The sequence below is a fragment of the Pogona vitticeps genome, chromosome 9 (assembly GCF_051106095.1).
Source record: "Pogona vitticeps strain Pit_001003342236 chromosome 9, PviZW2.1, whole genome shotgun sequence".
NCBI lineage: Eukaryota > Metazoa > Chordata > Lepidosauria > Squamata > Agamidae > Pogona > Pogona vitticeps.
This window is the reverse complement of record NC_135791.1, coordinates 13564352-13584739: the sequence shown is the minus strand read 5'-3', so window position 1 is coordinate 13584739 and position 20388 is coordinate 13564352. Positions and strand designations below refer to the sequence as shown.

The 20388-nt window shown below is 42.1% G+C and overlaps 1 protein-coding gene across 4 annotated transcripts in view; it reads right to left on the bottom strand.

Annotated features, from left to right (window-relative positions):
* HIVEP3 (HIVEP zinc finger 3) overlaps positions 1 to 20388 on the bottom strand; it is a 340969-nt gene that overhangs the window by 10935 nt on the left and 309646 nt on the right. For all 4 annotated transcript variants that reach the window (XM_072980264.2, XM_072980262.2, XM_078380210.1 and 1 more), the window contains 2 exons: positions 11578 to 11676; positions 1205 to 2298 (listed from right to left, as the gene is read on the bottom strand). In XM_072980264.2, the coding sequence (XP_072836365.2) occupies positions 1205 to 2298; positions 11578 to 11676 (1193 nt within the window). The remainder of the gene's footprint in view (positions 1 to 1204; positions 2299 to 11577; positions 11677 to 20388) is intronic.

Here is a 20388-nt window from a genome sequence, read left to right as displayed (position 1 = left end):
GTAGGGAATCAAACGCCCTACCTCTGGTTCTGCAGCCAGATACGTAAACCAGTAAGCTATCCAGCTAGCTTTAAAAGTAACTAAACTACCTATTTTAGTGTGTGGCCATGTAGAAAGTTGTCCCGGATTGACAAAAACTTCTCCACACTATACTGCGCCATTTAAATTGTGACCACCGCTCACACAGAAATATTTAAGTATCTCAAGTGTCAACACATCATACAGCCCTCTCCCCTCCTTCCCTGACCTTATCATCACCCTTTCTGCCAGAATTCAAATTATGTTTAAAAAAATTTCTAGCAAGTAATGGAGATAGACAAAACAGTAAATATTTGAATCAGTGGTTTATCCATTTAGCACTGCAATGCCAAATTTATACACAGATAGTAGGACCCGCCATATCTATGGGGCACAAGTTTGAAGCTACCCCCTCATGGATAATAGTGAACCCATTAAAAAGAGTGAGAAGCAGGGCAAGAGTGAAAGGAGGACATAGGTCCGTGTCTGCACTGCAGGCTGGGTTGCAGCAGCGCCCACTGCAGACAACGGAAACCTGGATACCGGAGGCCCACTGTACACATATGCAAACATACAAATTGTAAATTGTAAATTGTAAACACAAACACAATTCATACAAATATATATATAACTGCCCCAAAACACTGATACAAGTGATCACGCAAGCCAAAATCAAGTCAAAATAGACCAAGTGGAAATGCTACCCCCCCAAAAAAAGGTTTACTAGCCGAACAGAATATACCAAAAACCCATGCCAAAATATTACGTAGATCTTTTTGCAGTTAGCACTAACAATGTGTAGTTGACAGAATAAATACAGAACAGTGAGGAACAAGGCTCTAGCAGTGGGACAACCAATCAGGTTCAGTTTTGTTGGAATAGGCATGGGGAGGGATAACGGCCTCTAGACTTTCTTGTCCATTCCTTGTAGAGATGTTGGTGGATAAGGCTATTTTCATTTTTTAATAACTAAAAGTTATTTTTAAAAAGTTATTAGAAGGTTATTTACAAACTTTTGTCCCTCGTTGCATCTGGTTACTGTTTTCTTTCCTGATTGTTTTTAAAAGACACCTCTTCAACACACACAAAAATAAAACAACAAGAGTGTCACTGGGGCAACCTACTTTAAGTTGGGCACATTCCATGGTCAGCTTCTTGACTCACCACTTGAACACCAAAGACTTACCAATTTGGGTTCTTCATACAGCTCCGTGCTTTTGCCAAGGGACCCATGAGGTAGAGGCACTGAAGACAACATTCCATGCTCCGTTTTACAGAAGGTCTGAATGATTTCATCTGCTGTTGACTGGCTACGAGAAGGCATGTCCTCTCTCACTGGAGATGGATACCGTGAAGGTGGCTCTGAATAGCTCTGGGAGAACATCTTCTTCAAGGACAAGTATCTTGTTGAGGACGCATCCCTGCTTGGAGAAGCATGTCTTACAGAGGAGACCCCTCTCTCTGGAGGGGGGTACACGCGTGATGATAGCTCTCTCCTAGGAGACACGTACCTGCTTGAAGAGAACTCCAGTCTTGGGCTAAGACTACGTAGAGAAGCAGCCTCTCTCTTTGGAGACATCTGGTGACAGGAAGGCCTCCCCAGAGTTGGAGAGAGGCTCCTCAGGGACAATGTTTCTCTAGTGGGTGAAAACCTTTTCAGCGAAGTTTCATTTTTGGTCAGCAGGTGTTTTTTAGCCAATACTAATTGGTTGCTGTTCCCACTACCAGCTCCAGAACCTTTGCTTGAGGAGGACTTCCTTCTAGGAGGGGTGTCTCTGGAGACAGACAAGTCCATTGCTAGGAGCATTTGAGGCTTTGCAATTGATTCCTTCTCAGATGAAGTTAACAGCCCGCTGGAGGTCAAAATAGGCTGATGGAGTCTCAAGAAGCTGTGGCAGACAGCAACGTCACTGCTATCAGCTGACCATTTCATTTCTGGCCTGGAGGAGACAGTCTGTTGACTTTGATCAGCATGCTCAGTGCTGGGGACAACACTTTCCACGACAGACAAGATGGCCCTAGTTCTTTTCTCTTGGTTGGAGGGAGAATGCCCTGGAATGGACGTATTGTTTGTTTCTGAAGACTTTACAAGTGGTTCCTCTTGGCTTTCCTCCTCTTCCTCCTCCTCCTCTTCCTCCTCCTCATCTTCCTCTTCCTCCTCCTCTTCCTCCTCCTCTTCATCATTGTCATCATCATCATCATACTCTTCCAAGTCTGAAAACTGGTGTTCTTCAAGTAGCTCAGATTCCTCTGGATCTTGGAAGTGTTCTTCACTGGTTCCTAAAGTAAAACACAATTTATTAGATATTTATGCTTTAAGCAGCGTTATTTCTAGCCCTTGCTGGAAAAGCTAGGGACTGAATAGAAGGCAGAAATATCTGCATGAAGAGCAAGAGCTCCATGAATGAACCATGTCCTCTCATCTAACAAAGGGTGATAAAGATGGATACCTAAACTAGGTGATTGTGTGACATGTGTCATGTCATTCATTTTTAGGGGAAAATAAGACCATTTGCAACTTCCCATTTGGGATGGAAAAAAAATAATAATTCTCTTTTAAACACTAAGTGTGGCAAACTGAAAAAACCCACAAGCCAAGCTGGTTCATGTTCAGTTTGTGCAAGCCATTTTGCTGAAACAAAGCACCAAACGTTTTTCCATTCAGCACTTTGTTTTGCCTCAGCAAAAGTTGAACCTCCCGCTGCCTCCCTGCTGCTCCCATCACCTTCCTCCTTGGTCCTGCCTCCTCCTCTTCCTCTTCCTCCTCCTCTGCCGCTATCCTCAGAGAGAGTGGCCTGGCTTCCCTTCTGGGAGGCAGCTTCCTGTCTCTGTGCATGCACACTCCTATCATCTGTGCATGTGCAGAGACAGCCAGCCCAGCTCCCAGAAGCTGGGACACTGTCTCTGAAGATGGCAGCATCGGAAGAGGAGGAGGAGGAGGCAGGACCAGGTAGGGAGGCGACAGGAGTGCCTAAGGGAGGTGGTGGAGGTGTTAGGTTCTCCTCCCCAAGCTGCAAACAAACAAAAAACAAACAAAAAACTGTGAACCTATTCATTTTTCCAGGGTTCGGGGGGGGGGTTGATTTGTGGTCGGCTGCGAACAACAAACCACCCTGATTCGTTGTTTTTCCAGTTCTTGCCCATTTCTAATTATGTCTTAACATTCTGGTTTTGACTTCCGGTTTCTTTAACCACAATTTCAGATGACCTGCTTCTTTTTTTCTGAAATATTCTCACTTTTAATGGCCACATAGCAGACAGGTCCTCCCCAGGCAAAGAATACCGGCACCTATTGCATTCAGTCAATGCAAGTGACTGGTGATTTTAGTTCATTTTTAAGGAAGAAAGTGAAACAGTATGTCTGATTTTGCCCACCCCAGAACAATTATGTCTTGTGATAAAATACAAAGTGGCCTCCACTCCTTATCAGTGATGGTGCAAAATTTTAAATGTAGCCTGATATATGGGCTCTTTACACTCACATCTATTTCCAGTTTGCTCAGTTTCTTTCCACCTGGGATGGAGCTAAGATAAGATAACATCCCATCTCTGTCACCACCCAGCCCTTCCTGTCAATCATCTAACTATCACACAGAAGAGATCTTGTAGACCTTGTGCAGCCTCCCCCCAGGTTATAAGAGGGAAATCTGCAGCCCTAGAGTCTCCTGTGCCCTTGGTCCTCAACATGATTATAAGACACCTTTGTTAGCGATCAATTATAATAATGCATTCAAGCAATCCACCAGATGAGATTGAAGAGGGAGAGAGGAAGAGAGAGAAAAAGAGAGAATGTCAGAAAGAGAATGAGAGCGAGAGATTGTAGAAAGGTGTCTCATTAAAAGTTGGCTTCTGTCAGCACTTGGACACCAACAGATTAATCATGAAAGAATGCAATTCTTGACATGAAAACGATTGCCCACTTTTTCTGCATTAGGTGGAAGTGATGTCCAGAGAGAAATTTTGGCTGAGGGGCCACACAAGGATTTCCTTTGTAGAAGTGATCCATACCTTCACTCCCACCAAGAGAAGCACCTTTGTTTTATATACACATTAATTTTGTGTTAAAATCATATTTTATTTTTTTAAAAGGGTTTTCTAAATACATATCTGAAAGCATATTTCGGTTGTGGGGTATTTTTAAAACTAAGATTTACGAAGGCCAGAACATTAGCAAATCTGAAGCCAGATTAGATCTTGATCTAAAGATTAGTTTGACAAAGTCAGGTCAGATCAATTTGGACTGAAATTTGCAAATACCAAACTCCTTAAGCACACCACCAAGTTAGGTATTATGTTGTTATTCACTCATTTTCAGGGGCTGTCAAGGTATTTCAGCATGGATGCACTTATTCATTGGGGTGGCAGATGGATGACTTATGTGCACATCATTATTTTGGACAGTATTCTCCAAAAGAGACACACACGGTTAGAATAAGCAAGAGCAAAAGTGTGGATGTCTTCCAGATTGCTCATGTGGGAGATACCTGGGGATGGAAGAGCTAGGGAAGGGGGTGTTAAAGGAGTTTTGATGTCCTACAATAAAGAGAACAAACAGGATCAAAATCTCACTTAAGGGATTAAATAAAGCAGGCTTCCCAGAAATAATAAATAAATCATTTCCCTAGACTGACAGGAGAACTTACACAAAGAGGCTGCCAGTGCACTCTCCTAATTTTTCATTTCATTACATTCACTGAGATACTCTGTTTAATATATACTAAGGTTTGGGCAAGTTACCTCCACAGAGTAATTAAAGTTAGCATTTGAGTTTTGAGGCCTCCATTAGAGCTGCAATTTTTAGAATGTTAAATTTCTACTCATCAATTATAAGGCTTAAAATAGTTACTTTTCAGTTGCTTTTAAAAACCTCACAATTTTAATGCTTAAGCACACAAATACATCTATATAGTAAGGCTAAGTAGAGTCTATAAACGTAACTTTAAAAAAGGCTGCTTGTACACCACAGAAATTGCAGGTGTATGTTATTGTCTTTATCTTATAGCCATGTTACCATCTGATGGCTTAGTTGTAACAAAAGAAATTAATGAAAAATAATTTATTGGCCAAAATCCTACTGAGAATTTATGCTGCCATGAATTTAATTGTATATATCATTTAAGGCAACATATTGCTACTAATTACTGAGTTTTCAATTGCATTCCTGGTCACAGAACTCGCACATCTTTAGACATGCATATGGCAACTCATTAATTTAAGTGACAATTCACCACTGTGTGTTATGCAGTTACACTTAACATCAGTGTAAACCCCCAACAGAATTTTGACCATTATTTGTAACTAGTTATATTCTAGGTTTCTGTACAAAGAAGACAATTTTTCAGTTGGAGGGGACGAAAGGAGAAGATTATGAAAGACGCACAGAGAGAGAGAGAGAGAGAGAGAGAGAGAGAGAGCAATTCTAAAATTACATGCTTTCCTTGCATGAAGCAATGAAGCCCAGACAGCTAAACATATTCCAGGGGAAGGAAGTGTAGCCAACATCAACAAACGGGGAGGATTGTAACAAAAAAAAAAAAATGATTCCAACCATAAAGTTGAGATCAGCTCTCAAGATGGAGTTTGGCAAGTATCCAGGGACTGGGAAGGGGCAGGTGGAAAGAAAGACCCTCTGGACAGGGCCTTGAAGAAGGGAATGGGAGGCTGCAGCTCCAGTTCTGCCATCATCTTAAGGCCTAGAGAGAACTGCAGCAGGGTTCATCTATCTGTCAAGAGCCCTTTGAGAAAAGAGATGCTGCCCACCCCCCCAAGCATGCCCTCTTTCTATAAGCAGAGCAAACTGTCCATCAGCTCCGCGTCCTGGGTTGCTGCCAAGGCGCTGACACACTGCGCTGCGCACAATGTGTCCCTGTCGGCTCAGCATGGGTGCACGGCATGATTGACAGGGCAGGGTAATTAACAACGACAACAAAACGGTTCCTTTCAGCGTCCGCCCCAACCCCTCCTGCCTTTGGTTATTGTACTCTCTTGTTATCCATGGAACAGACTACAGCTGTGGTGTGCAGGTCTGGAGCTACTAAAGAATTATTTCTTTTCATTCCCACCTTCCCACCCCATGAAAAAGATTAAATGATGCCTTATTTGGGATATGGAAATATGGTCTCTGCCACCCAGATTTTTCAGGACATTTCTAGAAAGAAAGCTGCAAGGCAACTTAAACTGAAAAACAAGTCAAGGGAGCAACTTCTGAGAGGCATTCAGTAATTCTGAGGAAGTTAACAGACGTCACATCTTGCTCCAGCAATCTGACACTGTCTGACAGCAACGTGAATACATCTCCCCCAACACTGACACAAGAGGAGCGGTTTTTATTTTTATGTTTTTACTTTTGCATTTCTCTCTCTCTCTCTCTCTCTCCAGTGTAACACTCTGGCAATGCATCATCCATTCCAAATGGAGGATGTTTCTGCATGACACGAAGTAGCAGGAGGAAAAGGTACAAGGAAAGTCAGGACTAGAAAGAACGGAAAAGAGCCCTGGAGAGGAAAGTAGCTGGTAGGTGTGCGTGCTGAGGGAAAAAAGCAAAATCCCTCCCAGGTAAAGGTAAAGGTTCCCCTTGACAATTTTTGTCCAGTCGTGTTCGCCTCTAGGGGGCGGTGCTCATCCCCGTTTCCAAGCCATAGAGCCTGCGTTTTGTCCAAAGACAATCTTCCGTGGTCACATGACCAGTGCGACTTAGACACGGAACGCTGTTACCTTCCCACCAAAGTGGTCCCTATTAATCTACTCGCATTTGCATGCTTTCGAACCGCTAGGTTGGCGGGAGCTGGGACAAGCGATGGGCGCTCACTCCGTCACATGGATTTGATCTTACGACTGCTTGGTCTTCTGACCCTGCAGCACAGGCTTCTGCAGTTTAGCCCGCAGTGCCGCCACGTCCCTGCTAAAATGCCTCCCAGACAGGGATGTAAAAAAGGTTTGCTGTCTTCTTTGTCCTTGCCAAATTAGGCTGCCTCAAATCAATAAGACATGTTAATAAGGAATTCGCAAGCTCCTGGAAATGATTTGTCTCTAGTCCAGATGTTTTTTCCCCTCAGTGGTCTCTGTAATTTGCACAAACTGTCTCTGTGCAAAACTAATCTTCTTTCCCTCTGAGAAGCAAAATATGCATGTATGGCAAGTGTAACATGACTGGTTGATGGTTTAAGAAGATGCAAATAAACCATCAGCAAGGTGAATAATTTCCTAGTACTTTTTCCTTGCACCCTGTCTCTAGATTGAAAAAAGACGTGGAATATCACTGCTGGATGAATCCATTGAGTCCTGATCTGCCTAGTAACTAAAGGTGATAGAACAGAATTTTACAGAAGCCACAATTCTTGAAAGACATATCTATTTTGCATCTTCCAAGAGTCACTAACAGGCAATTTCTGCTTCAGAAATGATGTTTGCAAGGCTTCTGAGAAACAAGACATAGACAAAACTTTACATATGTTGAAACAATGAGAACAGCATAAAATGTGTACAGCTGAAAAATAAAACAAAATATGCATTAGTCAATGGAAATGAAATATGCACACCAAGATACATAGAAAAATATGTACATTTAGGTGGGGAGTGCATACAAAAATTTCTGTAAATACTGTATCCAAATGGGAAATAATCATCATAAACTGATGGTTGTTGTAGGTTTTCCGGGCTGTTTGGCTGTGTTCTGGAGGTTTTTCTTCCTAACCTTTTTTCCAGTCTCTGTGGCCAGCAGCTTCAGAGGACAGGAGTCAGAACTCCGTCTATAGACAGCATTCTAACTCCTGTCCTCTGAAGCTGCTGGCCACAGAGACTGGCAAAATGAAGAAAAACCTCCAGAACATGGCCAAACAACCCGAAAAACCCACAACAACCATCAGATCCTGGCTGTGAAAACCTTTGCGAATACAATCATCATAATTGTCTTAGAACTGCAGGGCTGGGAGGGACCCTACTGATAATTGAGTCCACTCCCTATCAAGGAAGCACAGAGGGAATCAAACTCCCAACCTCTATTTCTGCAGCCAAATGCCTAAAGTGTTGAGCTACCCAGAGGTAATAAAACTCTCACAGCCCGATACAAAGAGGGAACAAGAAGAGATGTGAACAAGGGACAATAGGTGGCCAGGCAGCTGCAGGATTCTCAGAACGGAAGTCCGAAAAAGTAACTTTCCAAATCATGAACAAGAATACAGATGAGATTTAGAGAAATATAATGAAATCAAGGCTGGAATATTTCCACACACTTTTCGTGACCAACCAGATATGGAAGAGAAAGGCAATAGACCTCCTCTGTAGTGTGGCTCCAGAGAAAAACTGGGGGCCTAGTCACATGGGCCATTTGAATCATTTCAGTTTCCTACTTCCTTTATACTTACATGGTATAGAAATCAGTAGGAACATTCACACAGCCATTGTTTCTTTAAATATATTTCTTGAACATTGAACAGGTTTTGTAGGTTACACATGCTATCTCAATGAAATCAGATACCAATACATTGCCTAGCATTTGAAGAAATAACAATAATAAGGAAAAAAGCACAGGGGCCATGCAGTGGTTATGGTGCCAAAAACACAAAAGAGTGCAAAGTAAATGGACAGCAATGTTCACACAGGCCAAAATGATGGGGAGAGAAAGAATTCAGGGATCGGGTCATTTTAAAAAGCCGATGTCGGCAAGCTTGGAAAAAAATGATTGGTTGGCCAAATGAACAGATTTTACCTGTGCATCATGTGAACAGAAATTTATAAAATGATTTAAATAATGGCAGAATCGATATGACTGCAGTTTTTATGATACATGTGATGACACCTTAAGATACATTTGTGAGGCATAGTAGCACTTAATGTATGTGATGGTGTATTTATTTGTTAAGGAGAAACAATGGGGTTCCCAAAGACTGAAACTGCAGCAAATCTTCCCCTCACTTAAGAGTCTCCAAAGAAATCTTCCCACTCCCATCAATATAATATTTGCAACAGAAGGAAAATTTCCATATTAGCTTCCTTCCTGCAAGAAAAAACAACCCTGGTGGCAACTGAGGGTGTGTGTTTTTTTTTGGGGGGGGGGAGGAGGACAAGCACTGCAATGGAATTACTGTGGAATTTTAAAGCCCATTTTGTAAAATATGACCCTAAATTCTATTTACCATTTTATCCCAAAGCAATCACCATTTATCTGCTGTTACCTGAAGGGAATGTTTCAGAGTACTTAAGAGTTCATGTTATCTGGCTATCTGTGGGCAGGAGGGGCAATGTCTGAGGCACAAAGGGCCATTTCTCCAATTTATCAGCAGTTTGAGGCTGCATTTCTGAGTGGGTAAGAAATAATAGGAGAACACGGGCTAAGAGAGAATTTGCATATTTAATTTCGTATTTTTTAAAAAAGTTTTTTAAAGTGAAGTGTTTATGTACCATTAAGGTTACTACAGATTTTAGCTAACTGAAAAATTGGTTTTACTTTAAAAACATATTTATGAGCTGAAAAAGTCTCCACTTTCTGGATGCTGGGAGGCCCTTAAAATATGGAAAATTTGCCTTCCACGCACTCTAGAGGGTAAAAGAAGACTTTTTGAGCACTTCTCTCAAGAATGGGGAAATGCACAAAAATGTCCTGGGCTCATGTTTGTGGAGATCCTGTAGGACACAGTGGGCTATCGTGGTCCTCCATACCACAACTCCCAGAATGACTAGTAATAGTTATCCTAGTTCAGGTTTATGGGACTTGTAGTTCTACAGCATATGAAGAGCTATACGTTACATCACCTCACTCGAGGATTTTGGTCACTCTTTATTTGGGAGCACAGCTACTAAGCTAGTAAGGCAGCCATGCATTTAAGAAGCAAGAGAAACTCATTTAGTAGCTGTGCTCATGAGGAAGCTACACTTCCCGGAGTTCACACTGAACATCTTGTGCTGTATAGATTTCAGCTCAATTGCACGCCCCTCTACCTAATGACAGCAGTCCTTAACGTATGATGCCCCACTGAGCATGACAACCCTTGTCATTAGAACTGTGAGGAAGCTGAGGTGGGCAAATCACAGGCACTTGAAGGAGATCTTATTACTGCCTGTGGAGGGGTGAGGGACAAGAGAGAGGAAGAGAAATAAATTAACGTTTTGCTTGAATGGACCACTTCTGAGCAATAGATACTGCAGGGACAGATTCCCCCATCTAGACTTCAATCGTAGTCCATGTGTGTCAGTCAATACGTGTGCATTTGTTATAAGCTCCCTACCCTCCAGGTTAGGGCCCAGTCTTGATTGTTCCTATCCACTTGCTCTAAAGTAGAGGTAAGCAAAGGGTAGCCAAAGCCTCCACTTTTGTGTTGTCCAAAACAGACCTTACATTCTTTCTAGGAGAATGGGGGCAGGCAAAGTACTGTGACAATATTTCTGGCCAATCCTGAGCTGATTTAGGCTGTGGGAGTATTTTTTGAATTGGCAGAATTCCTCTTCATACACTTAAGATGGGATAGGCAAATTGGGCCCCCAGGGCATTTTTGCAGTCCTCAAATTAAATATTTTTTTAAAAGTTAACAAAAAATTACCTATTTTGACCAAAAGAAGCTTCTAGGAGCAGTAGTTTTCTTTCCCTGGCTTGTGGAGTATCCCCAAAGCCCGATTCCACCAAACCTAGAAATACCTATCTGGACAATTCCGTTTGATTTATTTTTTTTCTAAAAACAACAGCAACTTTTGTCAATTTCCAGACCTCTTGTGATCTTTAGGAGGGTTTCAGGCCTGAATTTAGCTCCAGGGCCTCAGACCATCATTCTAGAGTGTGTGATGACCTTTCTAAGTAATATTTTTGCTACATAAGGGGCACTAGATCACCTCTAATATCCAAAGGAATGTAAATGTGACTCTTTGGACCTCTGGAAACTGTCCACCCGTGCTGTATAGTAAAAAAGGAAGACAGATGTTCCTGCTGAGGCAGATAGAAATTCTTGTGATTGCAGCACCAATAGTGCAAAGTAAATGTAAATATATATATTAAGAGGCCACTGCTGAGAATGAGCCTACCATTCACACCCCACAATGGATCTTCTTCCCTCCCGAAAATACAAAAAATGCACTCTTCTGATTTGCCCTCCATGAACATGCATAGGCATCCTTCAGTCTCGAGAGACTATGGTAACATGCTCTGAATCAAGGAGTGTCCTCTCCAGAGCATGAAGCCCGGGTAAGGTAATATGGAGGATAAGCTGTTACCCAAGCAGCAGATCCCCCCTCTCCACATTGCTGAAATGGTCCAATGGAAAGGCAAGAGCCAATACAACTGGTTCCAGCAATGTCGCAGGAGTTGGCAGAACGACACATGCTGCCTCCGGGACTCCAGCTCCGGATTTTGCCTTGAGGTTAACTCCTGAAGCCTTTTCCATGAGTGGATATAGCCACAAGGCAGTGGAGGTTTGAAATTGGAGTTTTCCTTCTCCTAGATGGGCTGCCTTCCATGGCTGACGAGCCCCACAGAACATGACACTCATGAAATTCAGTGCCACCTGGGAGTCCAGAATCTTCCTGACACCAGGAAAGGAATCAGAATGGTACAGTAAAGCACCACATCATTACCTTCTTCGGCTTCTGGCTCCACCAGTGAAGACACCAACACCCCCAGCTCCTGACACTTTTTGCTGTGGGCTTTTGACTTCATATGTTTAGTCAGATTCCCTGAAACAAAACAGAACATGTACCTCTATCAGTCACATTTCCCTTCTGCATAAAATGGCTAGTATCATTCTGCATATGCCATTCTGAACAGTTGCTTCACTCTTAATCCCTCTTACATAGCTGCTCTTAAGTGGCAGAGCACACATCCAGCTGTCAGCATCCAGGGATAACTGAAGTGTAGCTTCCAAAAGGACAAGCCTTCATGCGAAGGAAGGAAGGAAGGAAGGAAGATGCAAGCACATGCTTTGCAGTGTTGGCAAAATGCTATTCATTTCACCTTCTGTTGGGAGACACATGACACAGGCATGGAAAAACCAGGTGAGAGATTTGCTGGAATAAAACCAGCATCTGGCATTATCATATCTAGCACAACAAGGCTAATTCTGTTCTCTGAAGACAAAACAGATGTGAGGAAAAATAGTTTCCTTCCACTACAATCCCAACAATACTCCAGCCAGATGCCCACTGGAAAAGCTGAGAGTGAGATTATGTGATTCGGAGTTCAAAAACAAAACAAAACAAAAACCCACAAACAAACAAACAACCATCCAACGTCCACATCTTTTAAGAAAAAGAAACAAAGTTTGCCATCACGTAACAATGGAATACAAAGGGTGGGGCAGAGGCAAGGAAAGGAAGGGAGCAGAGAGCGAAGGAAGAAGTGAACCCTAGTGGAGCAATGGGTGACCTTCCCATGTGGGATGGGCCTCAATGTCTAACAGATCTAGCCAGTATAACTAATGTGAAGGGAGTTGAGAGTTGTATTCCATCAACATGAGAGAGAGAGACACACATCAACCATCCCTGAAGTAAACATAAATAATCCTCCACTGAAAGGGTCCACCCTCCATTTTTATTAGATACTTTATTCTTAGTGGTGCACAGATTTATATTCTTGAACTAAAATGCTGGGAGTTGTAGCCCACAAAGCACAACTCTGCATACGTTGTTACCTTACAAAGACTTATTCACCTTTTTCTTGTCCCTACATGCTTAAAAAAAGGATTATTTGCAGCTTGTATCCTTCCTCTGCCCCCTCACTCCCAGGCTAAGGTTTTGTTGGGTGTTTTTTTTTGGAGCTGCTGCCTTGGTAAAGCAGCAGCTCCAAGACCTCAATTGAACTGTCTCCCACAGCAGGACACATCCTTCTGTGGACCCTCATTATCCTCACTGCCATCCAGTGCCAGTTATAGAATTGGCAAACCGATTTTCACTGCTGCTGCCCACAAAGGCAACCCCTTTGAGAGAGGTTTAAAAACAAACAAACAAACAAAAAACACAAACAAACAGGTGGCAACAGCAACAGGATCTGGAGGTTCTCAGCTATTGACCCCTTGTAAGATCATATGGCTCAGATGATGCCCAAACATGATGAGTATCATGTTGTGGTGGCCCTGTGGGTTAAACCGCAGACACCTCCATGCTGCAAGGTCAGAGGACCTGCAGTCGTAAGATCGAATCCACGTGATGGAATGAGCTCCCGTCGCTTCTCCCAGCTCCTGCCAACCTAGTGGTTCGAAAGAACGAAAAATGTGAGTAGATAAATAGGTACCACGACGGTGGGAAGGTAAACAGCGTTCCGTGTCTAGTCACGCTGGCCACGTGACCATGGAGGATTGTCTGTGGACAAACACTTGCTCTATGGGTTGGAAATGGAGATGAGCACTGCCGCCTAGAGTCGGACACGACTGGACAAATTGTCAAGGGGAACCTTTACCTTTACCTATCTTCCAAATGCCTGGCACTGGGAACCTGTGTGGTGCAGACATTGATATACTGGACTGGTGCTTTGGATATGGGATTTGGAAGATTCAGATTCAACTCCACAAGGAGCAGGGAAACTCACTGAGTGACTTTGGGCTAGAAATTCTCTCTTAGCCTCACAGGATTGATGTACAGATAAAAGACATGCCTCTAGCTCACTGAAAGGCAGAAGACAAAGAGAACAAAACAAAGACAGAAATAGCTTCCAGCTTGTGCAAGACTTCTTCAGGTAGCTGCACATCATGCTAGGCTGCACTGTGCACTATACACTGGTGTTGCTTAGGAAACCATCGCTCTATTTGGAACCAAAAGGGAAGGCTGCTCAGTTCCTTATTACTTACTTAGGAAACCTGACTCTGTAAGAGGAAAGGACAACTTTTAGTGAGCAGATGGGTCCCTCTGGCCCTGCTAGGACCGCGCCCAGACTCATCAGCTGCTGCTGCCAAATTCACTTTCAGAAACACGATCTATCCTCTTTCTACCAGGAGCCGTGTTATGGGGGCACGGGGTGTGTGTGTGTGCCACAAAAGCAGACAGGGAGCGTTACCTTTAGGTTGGCCAAGAGAGGGGGAAGGGCCAGGAGGAGATGAAGCCAAGAAAGAATCAGGAGGAGGGGGAGCCCATTGTCCCACTTTTGAAAATCTTCATGATCAAATGCATCCATGGGAGCACCATGACTGGACATTTGACACTGGCTGGCCAAATCAGGCAGAAACACCGAAAGCTTTATTGTACCATTCAAAATTGGAACAGCTTGTTTGCAATTATCTACATCAAAGCTTTGTACTGTGGTTTATCAGCAAATGCCCAAGAACCTGCTTGCAATGCATGTCCAGTTTTCATCCAATTCCTCAGAATCCGCTCCCTGATCACATTGAGCAAGGGAGGCCCTGGCTGCTGATAGCACTGGGGCTGAGGCAGCAGCTGAGAAACTGGTGCTTGCCTGCTTCACAGGCTGTAAATGGAGCCATAAGAGCTGCCTCCCTGAGCATGACAACATCGCTGGCCAGTCTGTGTGTCTGATGTGATGCAGAGAGCAGCCTGCCGCTGAAAGGCTTCGCAGAGATTTCTATAGCAACCACTACCTTGGCATCACCTTGCCATGCCATGGAGCTATGCAAGCCTTACTGCAGATTAGAGAAGTGCAGATTGTAGGTTTAAAACTGCATCATGGGCAACCACATGAGTTGCTGCAAATTCCATTTGTTTTGTTTTTTTCTGGAATGTGTCATTCCAACCCAAATCTTTGCTAATCTGTAGCGGAGTCTTTTCCAGGCCTTTGTGTAGATACTGGGGATTGAATCAGGGAATTTTGAAAGTAATGGTCTACCACTGAAATTTCATTTTATTCACTTTAAAGAGCCTTGTGGCACAGTGGTTAAGCTGCAGTACTGCAACCAAACCTCTGTTCACAAACTGGGTTCAGTCCCAGGTAGCCAGCCCAAGATTCATTCATGCTTCCAAGGTTGGTAAATTGAGTACCCACCTTGTGGGAAGCCTGCATAATTAAGCTGTAAACCACCCAGAGAATGCTTTAAGCTCTGTCAGGTGGTACATAAGCAGCATGCTTTGCTTTTTTGCTTTTAATAAGAGAAAACATGAAGTTTTTTTTAAATGTGAGAATAAATGAATTTGATAGCTTTTCCCATTGCTAGAGGTAATTCTTTTGATTGATCCAAACCAGAGGAGAATTTGAAGATCTAATACTTTTTAATCCATTGAGACAAATCCAGAAGACTCATAGCAAATGTTTAACAGATCAAGCTTTGCTTGTATTTCTAATGATGTCTGAACTCAGGGACCTAAAGTGGCGTAAACTGACTGCACTGATCCTGGTAATCACCAAGGACTGAGTCCAACTGTTAGCCCCAATTAGAACAGACTCAGTGAATGAGTGGCAGTTACTCATAGGATCAAACAATCCACCAACAAAAAACACGCAGGTCCCACTGGTTCAGTGGATCATCCCATTGAGTCAGTGGGTCTAATCTAACAATTGGATTTAGTCTCCCAAGTCAATGGAAAGGTGTTCATCCTTTTTAAAACATGAGAGCAGAATGCATTCCAATTCAATAGAGAAAACAAAACGCAAGCTGGTGAAAGAGAAAAAGAGAAAGTATTATAGATCAAAGAAGAGTGCTATGGGACATTATCCTTCTTCCTTCATCTTTCCCTTTCTCTTCTGTGGAATGAGCACATTGAAAATATGGAAGATTTGCTTTTGTTTCAAGTTTTGGTTAGTTCCTGCACATATCTCAACATCTATGTGGCTCTTCCAAATGCACTGCAACCCCGAGCCTCCTAACTGCTAGCAAAATATATCTGCAACCCAATATACTGGAAGATGACAGTAATAAAGAAAGGCAGCGATATGCAGGGCTGGATTAAGACATGCTAAAACACCTTGGCAATGCCAGATTTAAAAATCCCCATGGCTTTACCCAACATGGCATATTGGTCTAACAGAAGGGACAATGAAAATAGAAATAATCAGGTTTTATATTTGCATATATGCTGGTGCATAGATAAGGATGTAATATAACTAATAACTGCATAGGCTTTATTTTGGTCACTGAATGATAATATCTGTTTTAGCCTATTTCCCCTATTTTGCTTATTTTTAACTGATTATATGTAACTTCTAATTAGCTTTTGCTCCCCATAGTAAAAACATGGCTGTTAAAGAAAAAGCAAAATAATGGGAAATTACAAATTATCTCAGGAAACAGTCGGGCACTGCTAAACTTTGAGCAAGCTCACTGTCACCAAGATTCAATATGTTAGTATTCAGGGCCATTTCTTCCAGTTAGAGCACATAGTGTGTGATCTGCATGAAGAGTGCAGAAGAATTATTTTAATTTATATGTTCCTCACCCCAAGCAGTTACTCATAGGACCAAACGGTCCATCAACAAAAAGCAAATCCAAATAACTATCTGCCCAGCACAAAAAGTGAAAAGGCCACTCATCCAAACCTACAGTGCATTCAAATTACATTTGCTGAAGTCAGTTACAGCACTACTGTGACCCAATTCACCAGCTCCGTATGCGCAAGAGCTCCCATACAAGCAAGCTTCGTACGTGCGTCACTATGTTGTCTTGCAAAAGCTATCATGAATAATTGCTACATATAATCTAAACTGAGAAGTGACTGAGATGGACCACTTGGCTTCTTTATATTGCAACTGAGCAACGTTCCCTCTAAATGCTCGTCTGCGCAGGTGGGGTGGGGTTGCATCCAAAACCCAGAAGTCAACATGAGCACATTGCACACACATACATGAGCACCTTAGAGGGAACATTGCTACTCAGGCATTAACTTCTAAGACCTGATACCCTCCAGGTGTTTGGGAACTACAGCTCCCATAAGCCCTATCCATCAAAACTATTAGTCAAGAATCCTGACTACTGCCCTCTCAAACCTCTGGAGAAAACTGTACCAAGGCTCCCTTTCTCTTTTCAATATAATACAATTGAATTATATCTTGACTTTTGATAACTTCTGCCCTATATATGAAACAATTAGAACTAGGGAAATGTGTTCTCCAAATCCTCCACCCTATTTATAGATGGTGGGACAAGAGGCATTTTGCCCAGTAGTCTCCCAAGAAGCAGGCTGGGGAAGATGTAAAAGGAAATTCTGATAAAGTTTACCTTTCTAAGGAAAAAAAAAGCCTCTGAAATCTTTTGGCTTAGTTACTACTGGACACAACTCTATTCTATATTCAAACAGAAGTGCTACAAGAAAGGAGAACTGACAGGGGTTGGGGCAGAAGGCCATGGCTTTCCTTTAACATGAACATCATTTTAAATAATAGAACAATTGGATGCACAGTTTAGGGTTATTGTGGTTTGGATGAATGCTTGTTATCAGGATCATGCATACTGAAGAGACTTTTCCATCCTGTCCGGCTGGTCAACTTTCATTGAGAAGGTACGCGGATCAAGGCGACAAGAAGCAGCAGCATGCAGCAGCAGCAGGAGGACAGGCAAGGCATGCAGTGCACACAACACACAATCCACTCCATCATTGCCTGCTTGTCAAGGAACATTATTAGCTGCTTAAGCTCTTTTGTTGGAAGGCCTTGCTTTGACAGGACTTAAGCTCTTGCTTTAAAGACAGCTAATATTCTCTTGCCTTCTTAAATCACAAAGCAGCTTAGCAAACAGAGGGAGCACTTTTCCATTCTTTTTTTTGAAAATGTGGAAGCAGGAACAAGATAAAACACAGTGACTGCAGAACTGAAAAAGGCTAAGGAAGAAAGCCCAGGGCAAACACAACCCAAATGGACACAAGTGTGTTACCGGTGGCTCCTTTATATCTGATTGTAAGGGACACCAAACCTAATGACTTGTACAACACCAAGAGAGCAACCTCCCCGCTCTTCTCAGGACATTACATTATCTCCCGCTCCAGGATCTATGCACAAGGAGTATTGTAATGATATCACTGAACCAGATTGCAATCAATAGCAAAGGATCTTTAAATTCACTCCTCTCTAGAGAAGACTATCACAGGATTGCTGAAGTAGGCATGGACAACTTCTCAAGTTTGGAGAGCATAATGGCACACCCACACCCATATGGGCCACCATGCCCCACAGCTGTATTTGCCACCTCAGCAAATAAAGTAAGTAGCTTTCCCCATTAAAACAAAGTACACCTGGCTCATGTGCACCAGGTGTAACCTCTAGAGGAGGTGCAGGAATTTATTATGGACTATAATATTTAATATCCTATTGAGGACGTATCAAAATTCCTCAGTGTTGCGTGGCAAAGTCTTCCTTACCCCAATATGTGGAAAATGAGATCTATTCACTCTCACCGCCAGGACTCCACTCTCTTCATATGCAATCTCAGCTCTATGCTTGGTCGTATTCATCTGCTCTTTAAATGATTAGTGCCATGGACATGCACCAATAACTTAAAGAAGTAGCAACCAAGGCTGAGACTACACTGGCTATTCGCGAAGGCTTTCACAGCCGGGATCTAATGGTTGTTGTGGGTTTTTCGGGCTCTTTGGCCATGTTCTGAAGGTTGTTCTTCCTAACATTTTGTCAGTCTCTGTGGCTGGCATCTTCAGAGGACAGCACTCTGTGCCACAGAGACTGGCAAAATGTTAGGAAGAACAACCTTCGGAACATGGCCAAAGAGCCTGAAAAACCCACAACTACTACACTGGCTGTTTGGGAATAGGCTGGTGTGGTACAAATAGGGTCACCTGAGGTCAGTGTGATCCTCACATCCAAATGGCATACTGACCTCAAGTGACCCTATTTAGTCCAGTTCCCTCTGCTATCAATTTGTGTATTTTGAAGTGGTTTAATAAATGAGTCAAGTCAGGATATCAGCAAATTGAACGCTTTCCCTGCTTCTCTGTGGAGGAGCAGGGGAAGTTAAAGTATTACTTTTTTGTGTCTGCTAGACCATCGCTGATTTGCTGAATCACTTAGATTACATTTAAATGCCCTAGAAATGACCCAAACTAGAGTACATCTTCCTGCATCAAAAAAGCTGAAGTCCTGGACAGGGGCTCAAAAAGATTTGGGTAGAAGCACTCTGGGGACAGATTGGATCACTCTAGTAATCAAGTCATCTGACTGCCAGAAAAAAAGAGCAAACCAACCTGTCCCCACAGTGCACCCAACAGTGGGACAAATGTCTTGTCTGATCAAGCCCTAAATCCAGATTTTCAGTATTCCAATTTTCAGTTAATTATTTCTTCAAGTTTTCTTAATCTTACTAACATCCTTATCCAAGGATAGGAGACGTGAACAAGAGAGGTGAAGAGAGGGGGTTTCTAGATCTTGATAACAGATAGATACACTTATTTCAATTTCTCTTATTATTTTTTTCCTAATATATTTGGTTCACTGTAAATAATGGAAAAATGTTGGCATAAAGATCATATCATATTGAAATGTGTTCCTTTTTTATAGGAAGTTGATTACAGAGTGCAAACTTTTGGTAATTCATTTAGTATTTTTCTTAACTATTTAAAAGATTTTGCAGAAATGGTAAATTTGGGATTAGAACTAAGTAGCTGTGGTTATAATGATAAATTTAAGATACTATATTAATTAATTACATGCTGTCAAGTTGATTCTGACTTATGATATCTAGATACAGAGTACTCAGAAGTGATTTACCATTCCCTTCTCTTTTTTAAAATCTATAAATTAAATTATTAATTAAGTTAATAAATTTTGTTTGTGTTTCTTTTAATTTGTAAATTGTAATACAATTTTGACTAATTTTAATTTTTTGTAATGGCGAATACAGTACAATATATACATTTGCCTACTACACTGCATTTTAAAACACTATTTTCACTAATCCATGCATTTTGAAATAACTTGACACATATTTTTGTGATGCAGTTTTTGGTCAATGCTTTTGCAAAATTTGGAAAACTAGGAATTCTGAATTGCTACTAAGTCTCACTTTTTTGTATTGGTTAGAAAGTGTGAAAGTAGGTCCGTTTGTGTTCAGGCACTTTGAATGAGTTTCCCCATCCGTATCCATTGACTCTAAACTCGTGGCTATGAACTGAGCCTCCAACATAAGGAGGGATGGACAGGATCCTGTATGTTCATAGCTTTGACCCACCTGAGGATATGGGTAGTGTGAGGTGAGGGGGGAGTTCTCGTATTATTTAACATTTTGGGGAGCAAGTACACCTGTGTTGCACCACTAAAACAGGAGTCCAGTAATTTAGCCTCGCCTTTGGGGGATAATCTCTGTTTCAAATCTTCACTGTAGTTGCCTTTTCCAATTAAAAAGCAAATGAAAACAAGATTCTCACCTACACTTTGAAATTGACATATTATTCTGTTTTGCTTTCTCCTGCATTCAGATGTTGAAAAGTTTGGCAACATTTAAACAAAATTCCCATATTTACCACAGAATGAAATTCCAACCCAATGCATTATATTAGGATGGGATATGA